This window comes from Tiliqua scincoides, chromosome 10 (assembly GCF_035046505.1).
Source record: "Tiliqua scincoides isolate rTilSci1 chromosome 10, rTilSci1.hap2, whole genome shotgun sequence".
Taxonomy (NCBI): Eukaryota; Metazoa; Chordata; class Lepidosauria; order Squamata; family Scincidae; genus Tiliqua; species Tiliqua scincoides.
Genome location: NC_089830.1, coordinates 26,109,063 through 26,127,729, shown reverse-complemented (window position 1 = coordinate 26,127,729; position 18,667 = coordinate 26,109,063). Strand labels below are relative to the sequence as shown.

Below are 18,667 nucleotides of genomic sequence, written 5' to 3'. Positions count from 1 at the left end.
CCTCTGATCCCTGGCAGGAAATTATCAGAGTTCAGGCTCTTTGCTCCAGAAGGAGTTTTGGGGTGGGGCTAGCTGGTGGTCCAGATCCAAACCCACAGAAGAAACCCTTCCACTGATCTGCCTGGGCTTATTTTGTACCATCTGCACTGAAGAGCATTCCAGCAGTGTGACCATCTGCTGCCACCTAGAGGCCGAGCCAATCCCAGCCAAGCCTTTATGATGGAGTCTTATGCAGGGGCAGCCCAGACTAAACAGCTCTCCAGGGTTTCAGGCAGGGATCTCTCCTGGCCCTACTGGAAGTTGGAATCTGGCATCTTTTACATGCAGAGCAGATATACTACAGTTGAGCTATGGCCCTCCCACCCCTACCCGGGATTCACTGACTGTTACCTGCTTCACGATACTGCCCAAACACGAGGTCGGTGTCATCAAGGGCGGCCGCGCTGCCAATGTGTGTGCCTTCCTCTCCGTAGTTGGTCATGTAGAAGGAGATCCGACCCTAGAAGTGGAAGGTGCAACTGACTGTCGTGCAAGGGAGTGCAGGGGCTTGGCCCCAGGGCTCTCTCTCTCTCTCTCTCCCCCCCCCGAGCAAGATCAGCAATTTTCAACCAGTATGTCACAGCACATTGGTGTGCTGCAAATGGTCTGTGGTTGTGCCTACTGTCTGTAGTGACTGTCTGCCGGTGGAGGGACAGACAATTCATTGCTACAGACAGTTGCCCTAGAAACAGAGCTGCAGAACCCATAAGAGTTTCCTGAAAGCTAGAAATGACATCACAAGAAGCAAAGACCGTAGAGAAGACCACAGAGGTCAGTTTGCCATGAGAAGAAAAACACTGACAATTGCTGAGCTACATTAAATTTTCCCCAACTCTGTTGCAGTGAGTGGTTCCAATTTGGAAGACTGGATTCTCCCCAGGGGCAAAGTCACACTTTGCTCTCAAACATGGGTAAACAACCAAGGAGACAAGGATCTCCATCAGCCTGCCTGCCCTACTCAAGTATTTCCACTGTAACCGTACCTGCCTCTGGGACTCGTAGAGGATTCGGTCCATGGTGTTGAGAAGCGTCATGCTCTTGTAGAACTTCAACACTTGCTCTTTGGGAAGCTGGAACAAGAGGAAGTATGCGACAAACACCACCAGATGAAAAATATCCCAGTGGGGCTGACGATATTATTCCAGTACCTTGAAAGGCTGGGATTGTTCTGGCTGTGAACAATACAGGATTACATGCCCCTCTTGAATCAAGCAACCTACCAGGGTGCCTATTTCTCACCTGGGGGTCCTCGCTGGGATTGACGATCTGCCCCTGGCGGTCCATGACCCGATAGATGGGAATCCCCGAGATGACATTGGGCTGAATGAATTCGAGGCTGTCCATGAACTCAGCAGAGGCCCCTGGGAACTGCGGCTTCTCCTCAAGCGAAGTAAACTCTTCCTGTTGCCGGAGGGATCCCTGGGAGTGGGGAGAAAACAATGGGACACATTGTGAGAAGGTGAGCATGGCACCAGACTGAAAGTGGTGGCATAATCCATGTGCTGAACAGAATTGCCACAAAAGAGAAACACCTCTGCCAGTTTTCAAAGGTGGACTGAACTCTATGACCTAATGCCACAACACCTTGTTTCAAAAAGTGGCCTATGGGCCACGTAAGGTTCACGGAGGTCTGTCTGTCTCTGTCAATCACATTTTTAGACTGTCCTTCCTTCAAGGAGCTCTGGGTGCTGTACAAAGTTCCTTCCCTCTTTTTATGATGGGTGAGGGAGTGTAGGTCAGTGGGTGGAACCCTATATGCATGCAGAGGGTCCTGAGTTTGATCCTTGGTAACATCTCCAGGTAGGAGACCCTGCAGAGCCACTCTCAGCCGTGGTGTACAGCTTTACTCCGCCGTGCCACATTTACTTATTTGTAAATGCCCGTGTGGGCTTGCAGGACAAAAATGTACAAATAAGTAAATGCAACTGAACAAAGAAATCTTAACAGTGCAATTGCATGCCTGTCTACTCAGAGGCAAGCCCCGCTGACTTTAATGGGGCTTCCTCTCAGGTTAGCATGTAAAAGATTGCAACTGGCATCAATTGATTGGTTAATCAGAGGACAAACCTACAGTGCAACCCTCATGCACAGAAGTGAGACTCATTAAATTCAATGAGGCTTACTCCCAGGGAAGGCAGTACAAGACTGTAGCCTTCGGCTGCAAACCTACACACACCTTTCGGAGAGTAAACACCACTGGTAGACAAGCATAGGATTATGCCCTTTACGTCTCCTGCACACTAGAGTGTGATGGAATAGAAACTGGTTCAGTCTATAGTTCAATCTATACTGCTGTATGTAAGTTATCATATCCATCAGTGGATGCTGTTTGTCTTTAAACGTTTGCAAGAACTGTTCAAAAATCAACAATGACCTAAATCAGTCAGACCCAGGAAGGAATCGTTAAATGAACAAACATAAATGTTTGTTGATGTCAGTCCGAGAAGGAAAACTGCTCTGTGAATCTGAGGTCCTGCAAGAAGACTGCCCAGTGACCCCAGTAAATTAATTCCTGGAGGGAATGGGTTAAAATGGAAAGCTGTCCAGAGAAGGCACACACCCTCCTCACGCCCCTCCAAAGGCCCAATCAGAGAGGAGAAAGCCACAGCTGAGATGGATTCCCTTTCTCTGCTTTTGCAAGGAAGGAACTCAAGGTTTTGCAAAGTCTCAGACAGAAGCAGACTTATGAGGATCACTCCCGGTCCACATCTGGCAGAAATGCCTTTTAAAACAGGTCCTTCTAGCACAAGGTCTTTCTAGCACAAACCTCCCACCCTCATCAAACCACAAGTGCATTGGCTCCCAGATGCCTTCATGCTGCCTTAAATACTAAAAGGGACCAATCCCGTGCATAGTGGTTAGTTGGGAGCAACTCTCACTGAGAAGAAAGTTATTTTTATAAAGCATCAGTTATTTGCAGAGTATAACAGGCAGATCTCTGCCCCATGGAGTTTACAATTTAATGCTGAATTGAACATTCCCAAGAAGTGGTTGGAAAGTATCCTGAGGCTGTGAAATCCAGAGGTATGGAGAGACCTACCACAGTATAGGTAGCTCTGTCCCCAGCCTAAACCCCTCTCCTTTCCCCAAACAGCCATCAGTATTCAGGAACTCTGACTCCCAACCCCTTTCTAAATTAATTCTCTCTTGCCTGCTTGCCAGAGCCTCGCTGTTTTGAAGCAATGCGTATACACCAAGAAGATTTGGCTCTAAATCTGCCTTGGGTGTCCTTCAGGGAGAAAGATGGAATACAAATTGAATTCATCATCATCATCCCTACATAGTGCTGAAGCACAACCTGTGGCCTTGGGCCAATTACTACCTCTCAGACTGACCTCCTGGCAGGGTTGTTGTGAGGGTAAAAGGGGCTGAGAGGACCAGAGACCTTGCTTCCAAGTCCTGCTTCTTACAGAGGTGCGACTACGAACAACAGGGACTTCTTGGGAGAAGCACCTAAATTTTGGACCTCCCTTGGGAGTTTTCTCAGCATCTGGCCAAGACTTACTTGTTCAGACTGGCCTGAATGTTCCTGTCTTTCAGCCCTTTCTGCTGTTAGGTGTTTTTAATGAACTATTTAAAAAAATTCTGGTTATGAATTGAGCTTGTTGTTGCTTTATTAACTGTGGAAAGTCATCCCGGTGACCCCTGCAGAGGTGGACTGCTGGAGTATGAATTGTTTTACAAAGGTTCTGCCACCCAGCGCTCCTTGAAGGAAGGGCAGCATAAAATACCAACAATAAATGGAACCCAGGAGTCCTGACTTTCAGAGGTCTCCTTTGCCCAGTTCTAACCCCACTCCCCCCCCCGCCTTTTCACTTCTCCTTCTTCAGATCTCCCCCCCCCCACTCCACTACTTTACAGACAAGGTGTGTCACCCACCCACATTCAAAGTACTCATTCTTCTCTCCCCCTTAATGACACTCATGTTGCACTTTTCTGGAAAGAGGACAACCTCTGCCCCCCCCCCACTGCAGGAGAAGGGGGACGCCTGCATGACACCCTTAAGCTTCTCAATCAAAGATCTTCCTATCCCTACTGTAGTATTGCATCATTGGATCTTAACTGTAGGAGCAAACAGCTGGGACGGTAAGCTGGGAGCAAGCCTTGCAAGGGGCACATATGCAGCCCCCCTCCATTTGAGCCAGCCCCCCACCCCCAGTAAGACACCCAAGCTGCACATACACTTGCAACATATTACGCAGGTGGGTGGGTGGGAGACATCTCCTCCTCCCATCCTAGACCACCCTCAGATACCCAGCTCTGCTTGCAGACCCCCCCCAGTATCTGAGGATACGTTGGGGGTGTGGAGAATGTCCCCTTAGCCTCCCCCCACCTGAGCCAGCCCCCCACTCCTTATACACCTGCAACACACGGGGAGAGTAGGGGTGGGTGAAAGACCCCTCCAAATCCCCACCAGGATCCCCCCTCTGCTTGCAGACCCCCCTCCCTTTGAGGATACTGGGGGGAGGGAGCAGAGAACCCCTCTCAGCCAGCCCCACCCCCACATACGCTTGCAACAGGTTACACAGGTGGGGGTGGGAGAGAGCCCCCCATCCTGGACCCCCAAGACCCCCACTGGGGGACTATGACCCCCCCAGGACCCCCACCTCCTCAGTGGCTCCAGGGACCCCTGGAGACCCCCTCCCCAGGGTCCTGCCTGCCTCCCTCCTTGCTGGGGCGGGGCGGGGCGGGGCCAGCCGGGGCTCCCCGCGCGCGACTCACTGCAGCGCGCAGCCCCCGCGCGGGGCTCCGGGGCAGGAGGCGTCCCAGCAGCAGCCGGGCTCGGGTGGCCGCGGCTCCCGCCATCTTAGGAGCCCAGGAGCGCCGCGGGGGCGTGGCCCCACCAAGCCACGCCTCTCGGGCGGGGCGCTCTGGCCCTCCCCAGGCGCTCCAGAGCGCGGTGTGGGCGGGGCTTGAAAAGGGGCGGGGCTTTGCTCTTGGGGCGCTGGGGTTGGAGCAGAGGCCCGTCCATCAAAGAGGCGCGCGGGTTCCCGGATGCGGAAGTGACAGAAGGGGGACCCACGTGGGTGGCATGGCGAGTGGAGGGAAGCGGGTGGATCCCGGGACTCTGCCCGCGCTGCGCCGGATCCTCTGCGAACAGGGGCTGCTGTCCCGCCCCGATGGCTCCGCCTCCTGGATGCAGGGTCAGCAGTGTGGGCCCCTGGGGGGCCAATCCCCTCCCCACTCCTTGGGTGCCCCCTCCCCACTTTCCCTCCCTCCCCCCCTGCCCCCAGGGCTCCTTATGAGGAAATGGTGCACAGCTATTCTTCACCCAGTGGGTCATTAGCCTGTGGAACTCCTTGCCACAGGATTCATGGGAGGGATAGAGTGGACAGGGGGTGTTCTTTTCCCTCTCACACAACACCAGAGCCAGGGAACAGCCACGAAATGAGGACACACAAAAGGAAACATTTACCCAGTGTGCGATTAACCTGTGGAACTCCTTGCCACAGGATGGGATGGGATGACATGGATAGGCGGATGTTCTTTTCCCTCTCACACAGTACCAGAACCAGAACCCACTAAAGTTGAGTGTCAGCTGAGTTCATGTTGGCATCCTTCACTCTCAGAAAACTTTGGTATTATGCTCAGAAATGTGGTTCTGGAACAGTGTCCTCTCTCCAGTGCGCGAAGCCTGGGTAAAGTAGTTATGGAGGATAAACTGTTTCCCATGCAGCAAATCCCCCTCTCCACGTCACTGAAATGGTCCAGTGGAAAGGCAGAGGCCAATACAGTTGGTTCCAGCGGCATCGCAGGAGTTGCTAGAACAGAACGTGACTGTTCAGCCATGAACTGCCTCAGGGACTCTGGCTCCGGATTTGCCTCGAGGTTGATTCCTGAAGCCTTCTCTGTAACTGGATGTAGCCACAAGGCAGTGGAGGTTTGGGATCAGAGTTTTCCTTCTCTCAGATGAGCTGCCTTCCCAGGCTAATGAGTCCCATCTATCCCCATCTACCCGGTGGCTGTTTGGTCGCCTCTTATGACAAGTACAGCCAAACTGAGGGCCTATTCTTATCCCCCAGCCCCCAGGGGGCTGAGTTAGGACACACAAAAGGAAACATTTATTTACCCAGCGTGTGATTAGTCTGAAAAGGCAGCATTAAAAAAAGTATTTCTTTACCTGGCCTGTGGTTAACCTGTGGAACACCCTGTCACAGGATGTGGTGAAGGAGGCTGGCCTAGATGCCTTCAAAAGGGGATTGGACAGATTTCTGGAGGAAAAGTTCATGATGGGTATGTGCAACCTCCTGGTTTTAGGAGTAGGCAATCCCACAATGCCAGGTGCAAGGGGGGGCACCAAGATGCCGGTCTCTTGTTATCTTGTGTGCTCCCCCTAAGGCATCTGAGGGGGCCATTGTGGGATATAGGAAGTTGGACTAGATGGACCTTTGGCCTGATTCGATGGGGCTGGGCTTTTCTGATGATTCAGGGTTCTCCCCAGATCTGCTCCCTTCAAAACTTCTGGGAGCCTCTTAAGGATCACCACCCCTTTGCCCTGTTCAGAGGAGGAGGGGATGCTCCCTTGTTCCCCCTCCCTGCAATCTGGAACTCTGTTTTGGGGGGAAAAAACAGCACAAGTTAATTTGTGCTGATGTGATAATTGTTTTTTTAAAGGAACTCAGCATTCCCTGCTTACCCTACTCCCCAAAGGGAAGAGGAATTGGGGAACTGAAATAACTTCACCTAAATACAACGATTATGTCCACCTTCTTTGCTGTTTCCAGGGGACACCTCGGTGCTGGCTGGTGTATATGGGCCGACAGAAGTCAAAGTCAGCAAGGAGATCTACGATAAGGCAACTCTGGAAGTGCTGCTGAGAACCAAAGTGGGCCTTCCTGGTAAGGGACTCCTTACCTTTGTGTCTGTGTCTTTGTCAGGCTGATCACTGATTAATGTACCTGGCTGGTGGGTTGTTTACTTTCCTCAATTGTAGATTAGGACAGTAGTTCTCAAACTTTTAGGGAGCTTTACTCCCTAATTGTGTGGCTAAGGGGGCAAGGGGGTGTGATTCCCACTTACTTTCACTCACTGTGGACTTCTGGAGGCTCCAGGAGGCTCAGAGAGTCCTCTGCAGGACTCCCCAATGCTTTCGGCATTTTCAGAAAAAGCAATTGCAAAGCACCTCCTGGAAACCTGAAGTGCATTATGATGATTTGTTTGGAAGATTAAACAGCAACTGTTACCCTGCACATGCCCAATCTCGTCTGATCTCGGAAGCTAAGCAGGATCAGGCCTGGTTAGTACTTGGATGGGAGACCGCCTGGGAATACCGGGTGCTGTAGGCTTATACCATAGTCTTTCGAGACTGAAGGTTGCCAACCATTGGAAGATTCCAAGCTTTGGGGGGCCCTGCGGAGGGCTGTGCGGGGCTCTCCGCACCTCCTGGAGTCTTCAGCAGCCCGCAGTGAGTGAAAGTAAGTGGAAAACACCCCCCCTTTGCCTCCCCTTAGCGACACAATCCTGGGGATCGCGTCGCTGCCCTTGTCCTTTCCCCACCCCTTAAATAGACAGTGGGAACCTTTACCTGGTCACGACCCACCAGATTGAGAACCACTGGCTTAGGAGATAGTTGCCTGGGTCAGAGATCTCTCTAGAATGGAGATAGCTCTCCTAGAGGGAGAGGACGGTTGAGAGGCTGAAAGAGCCTTGGGGGTGCTAGATGCCTCTCCACAAGTTTAATGGCTGCTACCAGGTAAGAGCTCAAATTGCTGCATGTTTTTACACTCTGCCTGCCTCTACATTTATAAATAAGGTCTGTTGATCTGTTGCTCGAATGCCATCTAGTGCTCTCTCTGCTAACAGAAACCAAACTTGGGAGGTGCAACCCCTGGAACTTCTAGTTGTTTGAGGAAAGCGGAGAGCACACAACAGTATTCTTTTTGAGGTTGTTGGGGGCCAGTTGCGTTCCATTTGGAGCTCTGTGATGCACACACATGCATGTTGGCATGTCATCATATGTGCGTGTTCACAGTTTGGCACATTTGATCATTGTGCATATTTGGGTGGGAGGTTTCAGACGCGCGAAGCACAGTCCCTCTGGAGCCCTGTCTCAAGCGTTAAGTAGAGGAACTTGCATAGTTGTTTGATGCTGGGTTGGGGTTGTGGAGCAGTGACCCGTGGATGCAGCACACCACAGTTGGAGCATTGGGTGCTCCATATCCCGCACAGGAGCAGCATTTCGCTGGACTCTGTCTCTCTCTTCCAAATTGCCGTATGCTTTGACTGACACTGCGCAGTCTGGGAAGAGCTTGTCTCAGCCCTGCTGGGTGGCAGATGTAAGCATTTGATCTCTGGACCTTCCATACACAGCTTATGAACTCAGACAATAAGCTGTCGTCCAGGGGTGGCCAAACCACAGCTTGAGAGCCACGTGTGGTTCTTAAACATATAATGTGCGGCTCACAGAAATACACTGGCCGAGTTCCTTCTTGCATCATGGTTAATACAATAGGTAAATAAAAATGTTTCAAGCTTTATAATTATTTACTGGGTATATATTGAGAGTCCAGTGGGCCAAAATGTACGTTTCACGTTCATGATAAGTCAATAGATCTAAGAATTTAATGCTGCTTAAATAAAGTGGCTCCCAGACATCTCTCTTGCAGCTCTCAGATGTCTGAAATATATCACATGTGGCTCTTACATTAAGCAAGTTTGGCCACTGCTGCTAAAGTCCCTCCCCAAGACACATCCTTTCCTCTCCCCCCTCCCCGTTCTTATGAGAGCTGCCCTGCATCACCCCTATTTTTAAGTCTGTCCTTGTTTCTTTGTTCAAGTAGCAGTTTATAACATCATGAGAACAAAAGCATCTTTGTACAAAGGTGTTGGTGAGAACAGCTCGATTTGTCCCCGTTCTTTTTTCACCCTGTTTCTGCCATCCTCACCCCCCCGCCCCACCCAACTAGCATAATCAAAAGGTGAGATGAGCCTGTTATCTCCACAGCCGAATTGGGCCATCTGGAATCCTGCAGTGATGCCATCTGGATATCTTGTTCTCTCCACAGGGAGCTCGCAAAAACAAAAAAAAAAAATTGCAGGCGCCAGAATATATATTTTCTTCGCCTTCTCCTATCCTTGTTCTTCCCGCTGAGATTTTCAGTGCCATGAAACCTCTGGGAGGGAGGGGGGGTGGGTTGGCATTGCAGCAGAATAATTAAATTAAGAAACAAAAGAATTTCTTTCCCTTTCTGTGGCAACAACAGCAGCTCTTCAGAGAGAGAGAGAGAAAATACAGCTGATCTTATTTGCAAGCTTGATGGCATTAGCATTAATGCACAAAGAGGTGGCATGTGCCTTGATTTGGCATCCCTTTAAGAGAGCATTCTGAAGGGCAGCCTTCCTGCATGGAGAGTCTGCTTAGATAGGTGTAAGCCTTCCAATCAGACAGAAATTGTTGCTGGGTAGGAGACTTCTGTGACATGGGTCTACTCCTATATCAGCCTGTAGTCGTTTAACAGAAGACACTGTTTCTATACCAGCTGTGTTTAATACATGCATTTGGATGGTGTTTTTATTGCATGCTTTTTGGGGGTGGTTTACCGTTAAGCTGCCTTGGGCTGAATGGTCAGGAAAGATGACATATAAATGAGTGAATTGCTTAAAATTTCCCTGCACGTATGTCCCCTTGTTCTTTGGGAGGGTAAGATGGAGAGTGCTGTGCCATTAGAACCATTAGGATTGGGCTTGTAGCCTCCCTTTTAAGCTTGTGTGTTACTTGGAGTGATCCATCTTAGGACCAGTTTGTTTTTTTCAGCAGAAGGCAGTGGTCAGGCTTCTCACGCACTGAACCGTTTCAGGCTGCAGCCAGTGCCCCCCTGGGCATGTTGAAAACACTCTCCAGAATGTATCTCGTTCTCAAGTTGCAGGGAAGGAGAAAGCCAGGTTAAATCCTCCTTTAACATGCTATCTCTTCTGTCCCACGTAGGGAGGATTTTGTTTGGTGGGGAGGGCATTAAATGATGCAACCCTGGGCAGGAGGTCTGGTCTAGAGGGTTGAGCCTCCATTTGCCTGAAGATAACATCCGAAGGTCGCCAGTTCGAGGCCACTGACACCTTGAAGCAGCTGACAAGCTGAGCCGAGCTATTCCATCTGCTCTGAGCGTGGGATGATGGAGGCCAGAATGTGCAACCAGATCATGAAAGAAACACCTGAATGTTGTGGTTTCTTGAAAGATAGAAACCTTCTTTCAAATTGTAAAAATCCCTACGGGGATTTAAATTGGCCTGCCTATGTAAACCGCCTTGAATAAAGTCTAAGGAGGAATCTGAGGACCAAGAAAGGCGGTATAGAAATACCTGTATTATTATTATTATTATTTCTTCCCACCCCCGTGCCTGAACCAGTACAAGCCAGAAGAAGCTTGAATTCCACTGAATTCCATTAATTCTTTTCTGAAGGTATTATTTATGAAATCTATACATGCCACTGTAAAGCTGGGCAAATAGGTCAGATTTCTGTGTCGTAGCATTAACCTTCTGGACCTTCCTACACCAGAGGAGGTTTGTGCATGGAAGTGCCATAGTGCTTTGAGTTGGAATAGCCTTGAGTTAGAAGGAACTTCCATGTGTAGAGACCAAGGTTACCCACGAGGAGTGGAAGCTGGGAATGTACAATGCAGCAAGAAGGGACCTTGCAGTTGATGGATAGAGTGAATAGAGCAAACCATTTTCAACCACTGTGCCGTGGCACACTGGTGTGCTGCGAATGGTCCCCAGGTGTGCCGTGGGAATTTAAGAAAGTATCGTTTATCAATAGGACCATTGGGGGATGTGAGCCCCCACTGACAGCACAGTGTGCCTTGTCAATTGTCAAAAAGCTGATGGTGTGCCTTGACCATTTTAGTGCCTTGCCAGTGTGCCGCGAGATGAAAAAGGTTGAAAATCACTGGAATAGAGGGATGTTCTTTTTCCTCTCTCACAGCACCAGAACCAGGGGAAATCCACGAAAGCTGAGTTTTAGGAGAGTTAGAGCAGACAAAAGAAAAATATGTCTTTACCTAGTGTGTGATTAATCTGTGGAACTCCTTGCCACAAGATGAGGTGATGACATCTGGCTTAGATACCTTTAAAAGGGAATTGCACAGATTTCTGGAAGAAAGGTCCATCGCAGGCTGCAAGCTGTGAAACCTCTTGATGTAAGAAGTGGGCTCCCTCAGAATGCCAGGTGCAAGGTGTGGCACGAGGATGCAGGTCTCTTGTGGTCTTGTGTGCTCCCTGAGGCGTCTGGTGGACCACTGTGAGAAATAGGAGGCAGGACTTATATGGGCCTCTCGCCTAATCCAGCGAGGTTCTTCTTACAACCTGCCTGGAGCCATCTAGAAGTCATCTAGGAGCCATCACAATTTAGACCTTGATATAGTTCACCATTGAACCTGGGACCCTCTTTGCTTGCTTCCTCCCAGGTGTCTACGAGAGAAGCCGTGAACAGATGATCAAGAAGACTTGTGAGGCAGTGATCCTGGGCACACTGCACCCCCGTTCTTCCATTACAGTTGTGCTCCAGGTGGTGACGGATGCCGGCTCCGTATCCTTTCCTTGCTACCTGTGCCTGCAGAGAGGGAGGGGTCAGTAACATGAGGGACAGCCTGTGGCACTCTTTGCTCAGTACTCGCACAAAGGAAGGTGAGAGGGATGCTGTTTGTGTCCAGTAACATCATGTTTTTTAGGGGGGGGTTCTCTGTGCTTTTCCCAGAATTCCTTGTCAGTCCTCATGGCCGTCTCTTGAACCATAGTCTGGCAAGTAACTGCCATTAAAAGCAACTTCTTAGAGAGGTTACGATCCTCTACCTCTTCCTTAGCTACCCCTTTTCCCAGTTGACAATATAGGCCACTGTATAGGGTTGTTTAAATAGTTACTGAATATGTTCTGGGCAATTAGGAAAAGTGCTCTAATAGAGAGAGAGAGAGAGAGAGAGAGAGAGAGAGAGAGACTTTCACACTTCTTTTTAAGTGCATTTTGCATTTTTATCCCACTAATCCTCCAAGGAAGTACTTCTTAACCCTGATTGGGGTGGGGGGGAAGAGAAATGTGTGGTGTTCCCAAAAATCCTGGGACCAGCAGGGGGCAGCAGTGCTTCAAAAGTGACTCTAGTGGGCCAGGCAGACCCATTGTTAGAAGCTGCAGTGTGCAGGGGAAGATGAATTGTGCCTGGCCACCTTGGCCCAGAGATCTCCTAGTGATCCATGAACACCCTGCTCACTGCCTGGCTGCATATGGGGAATTTAAACTCAGTTGGGTCTGCACCCTGGCTGACAGCTGACTTCAAGCCCATCTTCCTCTGAACTGGCTATATCTGGAAGAGAGAGAATGAACCCCAAGGAAGGGCTGGCTGTTTTTGTCTTCCCCTGTGTGCCTCCATTTCTCCCTTGGAAGACCCTTTCCAAAATTAATCTGGGTACCTATGCATATGCCTCCTTATCTCTCCTCCCACCTCCATCAACCCATTTTCAGAGGGATGGCAGGAAGAAAAGTCAGAACTAATAACCCCCTCCCCTTTCAGGTGATCTGATTGAAGCCAGGGCCACTTGTTTCCAACTACAACCTCAGTTAACAAATTAGATTTGGAGAATCAAATGTGCACTTAACTGCTGGCCAATTAGGATTAACCTTTTTGCTAGGCCCATTCAAAGAAAAAAAACAAATGTTTTCAATGTCCTGGAAGCCATTAACTAAAATGGAGACTCAGGGAGATGTGGCTCCCATTGGTATTTGTTAATTGGCTTCTGACAATATGGAGCTGTTTGTCTCAGGCAGAAATGACCAATAAGCAGAGACTTGAAACGATGTGATCTGGACAGGAATGGAGTAATGTGGTGAGGTGTTTACCAGTGGGGTGTTAAATTATTCAGTCTGTATTGGAGGTGCCACACACTCCAGCTGTCCCAATTTACTGAGGACTGTCTCCATTTTCTGGTATCTTTCTCTTGGGGAAAAAACGTACTGGGTGAATTCAGACATAACACTAAACCATTGGTGTTTTACTTAAATCTGTAGTTTTGTGTACACTGGAGCCTGCCTGAAAACTGTGGTGTACGTTGGGGGCCATCAAACCAGGATTTGAAATTATGGGTTGCAGCTGGCTTGAAAACCATAGTTAACTGTGGTTTGCCGTCACATCTGATTTTGCAAATGTTTGTCCGGCTGCAGGTAGGGGCCATCATCTGGCTTCAAGAATCTGCTGTGCCGTGGATGAAGTCTGGAAGCTGTGGTGCTGAGCAGATAAAAACAGGCTAGATGCACAGATTGTTCATTGTGTTTACCAGAGCGGTTGCCTCTGTTTTGTCCCTGAGATGGCTGGTGACCAGATGCACCAAAGTTATTCTGGCTTCAGTCTTTTCACTCAGGTTTCCAGCCAGAGCATGGAGGCAGATGTGTCCTGACTCTGGTGGTGCACAGAGACCAAAGCGCACTCGTTGACTCAAAATGTCAGCGTGCCGCTCTCCTTCCACCCACCCACTTGTCCCTGCCTGCCCCTTCCTGTTCAATACACAGGAAGCTGGAGGGGGGAAAAAAAAAACCCGTCAGCAGCATGGAATGGGGAGAGGTCAGATCAGGCAGCGACCCTTGGCGTGAGGATGGGGGTCCTTCTGTTTGCACCTGTGAAACACTGGAAGGTTTGGTGCCACTTGACAGGATTTATGGTCAATGGCTGTTGTGCAGACTGAGCTTCGTAAACATGTACAAAAACCTGTGCTATTAATAAATGCTGGGCGAGGGAGAGGAATATTAGTTTCTGCCAGGTGCTTTGCAGCAAAATGAAACAGCCTGGCCGTGTCTGCAGCAATTCCTGGTGGTGGTGAGGATTTGCAGGTGTGGGGACTTTGCCCAGCATCTCTCCCCTCCCCATTTCATCACATATGGTGCGACGGTTCTCCATCGCCGTCTTCCCACGTTCCTTTCTCTCTTCACCTCCGCTTCTTTTTTAAATGCAGCTCAGATACGGCTACAGTTTGTTTAACTTACATTTTTGTAAGATACGGTGACATTTTTATAGTGCTGTTTCCAGACCTCGTTCAATAAGAAGTGTTTCTCCTATAATGTTGTCAAACAGTGGCGTAGCTGGGGGGACAAGGGGGTACAATGCCCCAGGTTCCATGCCTTGAGGTGGGTGTCTTAGAGGCAATTCTGGTTTTTGGCAAAAACTGAAAGTACTTTTTGGAGGCCTCTAAGACACCCCCTCAAGGCCAGAGGAAGGTATCCACTGCCTAAGAAGACACCCAATGCCCCCCAGGCCTCAGAAGGCCTTTTGGAGGCCTGTTAGATGTCAAATGGGAGGTGTTATGAGGGGTGTTAACATTTTTGGTGCCCTCTGGATGCTTGGTGCTTTAGCTACGTAACTACTATAAAAGCATAAAAACATAAGAACAGCCCCGCTGGATCAGGCCGTAGGCCCATATAGTCCAGCTTCCTGTATCTCACAGTGGCCCACAAAGTGCCCCAGGGAGCACACCAGATAACAAGAGACTTGCATCTGGTGTGCGCGTGGGGGGAGATGCAGTGATTTGGGACCTTTTATGGAGGGGCCCAAATGGTTGACTGGGAAGGTCACCCCAGCTCTGCTGGTAATTGGCAGTACCCCTGGCTTCTGTGCGCCACGTTGGATGTTTGAGAGCCAACTGGAATACAGGTTAGGGAACCCCTGAATTTTGAATACTGCCAAGCAGCTAGGCCGGGGGTGGGTGGTGGGTGGTGGTGATGGTGGTGACTGGCAGGGAAGAGGTGTCACCTGTTCCAACGCAGCACTGGTTGTCTGGTGTGGTGACAAACGACAATGCACCTGGCACTGCTGGCTCCAAGCCTTGCTTGTGGTGTGGAAGAGATTAACTCAAGGTGTTTTATCAGTCCTGAATAGACAACGGCTTGGAGAATTAATTTAGCTTCATTTTGAGAGTGATGGCCTCTTTTTCTCATCGGGCCAGAAGCGAGGAGTGTGGGTCGTTTTGCTGCGGCTGGAAAGGGGAAGCCCCAAAATCTTGCTGCTGAAACATTAATCAGATGCTCATTAGTTGAGATTCCTGACCTGCCTTTCCCCCAGTATTCAGAGTGGTTGCAATTTCCGTGCCTTCTTTTCATTTGTGAGGGACCTGTGAGGCAGGGAGGAAGCGAAGGAACAGAGCCTACAAAGGCGGGAGTGACTGGACCAACACGATGCAAGAAGCCTGCAAGAGAGATGGGGTTGGAGCTGAGCGCACGGTCCAGGGTTGGTCGCACCACTGGTTTTGCAGGGGGTGTCGGGGTAAACAGAAGCACTCTCTCTCAGACCGGGAAACCCTCTCCCTCTTTTCCTCTGGCTCTCTTTACCCCCAGAGCCTTTTCCTGTAGGCAGTTTTCATCCTGTGACACCTCACGATGCCGTGCCTGTTGTGGTGGCTAAATATTAGCAATGACAGCAGAGCGGAACCTCCCTGTTCAGGAACAGTTCACCTCGGAATACCAGGTACCAGTGAGAAAACCTGTCATGCCCTAGTTTTGAGTCCAGGTTCCCCCATTGGCCTCCACTGCTTTCTCTTTCTGGTCCACTCCCTGACCGGGGGGGGGGGGCAGAGCAGAAGAGAGAAATGGGAAAGAGGAGGGTAGTGGGCTAGAACATTTGTGGTCTGATTCTCTAGCCCACTACTGTCCTCCACTCTATCCCCTCTTTTCCTTTTCTGGTTCAGGGAGTGGGAGGAGTGGAGGCCGGCATATTGCTAGCAAGGGGAGAGCAGTCTTTGGGAGGTCTTGGGCCAGCTCTCAGCATAAGTGTTGGCTCTTAGAGTGACAAGTAGGATATGGGCTGGCCTACCATGTGGTTTAATGGGGTAGCTCCACCTGTGTGATGCTTTATGACAGGGGTGCCCAAACCCCGGCCCTGGGGCCACTTGCGGCCCTTAAGGCCTCTCTATGTGGCCCTCAAGGAGTCCCTAGTCTCCAATGAGCCCCTGGATTTGTTGGAGCCCACACTGTTTGGCCTCTCGAGTGAACTGTGGGATGAGGGCTCCCTCCACTGCTTGTTGTTTCACGTCTGTGATGCAGTAGCAGCAGCAAAGGAAAGGCCAGCCTTGCTTTGTGCAAGGCCTTTTATAGGCCTTGAGCTATTGCAAGACCTTCATTCATTCATATAAGTTCACCTTTAATATATTCGTTTATGTAAATTTATTCAAATTTGAAATGTAAATTAATTCGGCCCCCGACACAGTGTCAGAGAGATGATGTGGCCCTCCTGCCGAAAACTTTGGACACCCCTGCTTTATGAGAATGAGAGAACAGGCCCTGGTCCTGATGGGCTTACACTCTAGGCCAGTGATTTTCAACCTTTTTCATCCCACAGCACCCTGACAAGGTACTGAGATGGTCAAGGCGCACCATCAGTTTTTTTGACAAGGCAGACTGCGCTGCTGGTGGGGGGCTCGCACACACACACCCCGGCCCTACTGAAAAATGACCCTCCCCCAAACTCCCATGGCACACCTATGGACCATCTGCAGCCCCTCAGTGTGCCGTGGCACAGTGGTTGAAAATCACTGCTGTAGACAGACATGCAGGAAACTCGCCATCAGCTGCTGTGGGTGCGAATCTGCTGCCCGTGTTGGCACCTTCCTTCATGCCTTCTGGTCTTGCATGTCCATCCCCCCTATAGTGGGCAATTGTCTCAAGAGTCCCAGCTTTCGGCCAGGTCTTTCCACCAGGCCCTCCCCTTCCTTGCCCGCCCAGATCCCGCCTCCAATTGCGCTCCTGTCCCCTGGCTTGCCAGCTCTATTAGTCAGCGCTGGATAACGAGAGCTGCCAGTCCTTGTTCCCATCTGCCGTGCATCCTGCCAACGCAGCCTGATTAACCTGGAGATGCGGAATGGCTGGAGGGGGGGGTGGGAACTGCGTTGGAATCTGTCCATGGCTTGCGCTGCCTCCTCTGGCCTTGAGCAGAGAGAGCCCTGCCAAGCAGGCTCAAGATTTGCCTTTAGATCAGAAGTAAACCTGACAAATTGGGCATCCCTGATGCCTCTTTTTCTGTCCATGCAGCGTCCTCAGGTATCCCACAGAGGCTCTTCCCACCCAGCTGGGCCAGTCTCTTTCACGTTGCTGATCCCCCCCGCCTTCCTAGGAGTGACTGGGAGGGGTGGTGGGGCCAGAGTGAGTAGCGTTTGGCAGAGGGTAAATTCACCTCCAATGCTTCTGTTTGGTTATTGCCAATAACTGGTGAGGAAGCATTATTATCCCCATACTACAGATGGGGAAGACTGAGGCCAAGACAGCTTCATGGCAGAGCCATGGAGTTGGCTTCATCATGAGAAAGCTGCATGAATTGGTGTATAAGGTGGCTATGCCATACCCCCCAAACTAGAGCCAATTGGGCAAAACCGATGCCAGTTTTTTGGATTCAGCACCCCAAAAATATCCTAAATTCCTTCCATCTTTGGTAACTAAAAAAAGGGGTTTTTGTAGGCCTGTGTTATGGGATGAAATCTGCAGATTATCCCATTTGTGGTTGGGAAATTCCTCCCCAGTTCTCTGATAACGGGAAGCTGCCCTTCCTGATGTTGTTGGGTTCCCTTCAGTCCTGTGGCAAAATGCACTGAGCCCCCTTTGCTCCTTTAGGGCCTGCCTGCCGCCTTGCCTGGAGCCAGTGACCAGGCACCCAGCACCATCCTGGGGGTCGTGTTCTTCCTTAACAGAGCCTCCTCCGGTGCAGCTGCTGTCTTGCTGCTTGAACGCCGCTTGCATGGGCCTGGTGGATGCCGGGCTGCCCATGAACTCCTTGTTCTGTGGAGTGACTTGCGCCTTGGATGCGGATGGCAACATAACCCTGGATCCCACGGCCAAGCAGGAAAAGGTGGGTACTCCAGGCTTTCAGCCGAACTTAGAGGGCAGTCCTTGAGGTCAAGGCTCCTCCTCTTTGAGCAGGGACCAGGAGCAAAGGCTCCTCCTCTTTGAGCAGGGATGCCTTTGAGCAGGGCATCCTTTGGGACAGGATGCCTTGTTAGGAAAGGAGAGCACCGTGCCTGAGCTCTCGTTCGACTTTCCTCACTCTCTGTAACTTTGAGGTACTGCCAGCCGTGTAGCTACAGGGGGCAGCACTGTGAGTATTTTAGGTGCCACGATGCATTCTGTAATCAGCCCCTCCCACTCGCCATTGGAATTGCCCAGAGTGGCTGTGACGGCAAGTGTGGGAGGGGCCACGTACCCAGCGCATTGTAGCATCTACAGTACTTACTGTGCCGTCTTACTGTAGCTATGGTACTGGATCCCAGCGGGGGTTGTGGAAGTGTCCAGAATCGGGGTCAGATGCAGCCGGGCTGAGTTTGCACCCCAGATCTTCAGCTTCCCTGCGTGGGGTACCTGCCAATCTGAGTACAAGGGCTGCAAGGACCTGGGGGAGAGGGCGCAAAGGTTTTCTGTAGAATGGGATATGCCAAGTTTGGGGGGAGGTGGGGTGGCCCCCTTCCCCAGTTCATGGCAGGACCCACGTCCAATTCCAGTGATGGGAACTGTCAGATTCTGACAAGCTGCGATGGAAGAGCCCTTCAAGCCCTGTTCTGTCACAGGCCCCGTTCCCACTGTGCAGGGTCTGCTCCCCCCCCCCATTGTCCAAATCCCCGGTTAGCCATACAGCAAGCGCCAGGTCGGCATGGCGCCAGGTGCTGCTAAGACCCC

At 50.7% G+C, this 18,667-nt stretch overlaps 2 protein-coding genes and 1 pseudogene across 2 annotated transcripts in view; 2 read left to right on the top strand and 1 right to left on the bottom strand.

Moving 5' to 3' along the window:
• Positions 1-4,894, bottom strand: part of BCKDHA (branched chain keto acid dehydrogenase E1 subunit alpha) — an 11,732-nt gene extending 6,838 nt beyond the window's left edge. Inside the window, exons 1-4 of the mRNA XM_066638409.1 lie at positions 4,762-4,894; positions 1,279-1,458; positions 1,023-1,109; positions 391-499 (exon numbers count right to left, since the gene is read on the bottom strand). Of these exons, the coding sequence (XP_066494506.1) occupies positions 391-499; positions 1,023-1,109; positions 1,279-1,458; positions 4,762-4,845 (460 nt within the window). The 5' untranslated portion in view covers positions 4,846-4,894. The remainder of the gene's footprint in view (positions 1-390; positions 500-1,022; positions 1,110-1,278; positions 1,459-4,761) is intronic.
• Positions 4,895-5,057: 163 nt separating this feature from the next.
• Positions 5,058-18,667, top strand: part of EXOSC5 (exosome component 5) — a 29,547-nt gene continuing 15,937 nt past the window's right edge. Inside the window, exons 1-4 of the mRNA XM_066638410.1 lie at positions 5,058-5,183; positions 6,765-6,878; positions 11,442-11,563; positions 17,706-17,846. Of these exons, the coding sequence (XP_066494507.1) occupies positions 5,072-5,183; positions 6,765-6,878; positions 11,442-11,563; positions 17,706-17,846 (489 nt within the window). The 5' untranslated portion in view covers positions 5,058-5,071. The remainder of the gene's footprint in view (positions 5,184-6,764; positions 6,879-11,441; positions 11,564-17,705; positions 17,847-18,667) is intronic.
• Positions 7,206-7,325, top strand: LOC136662003 (5S ribosomal RNA; annotated as a pseudogene).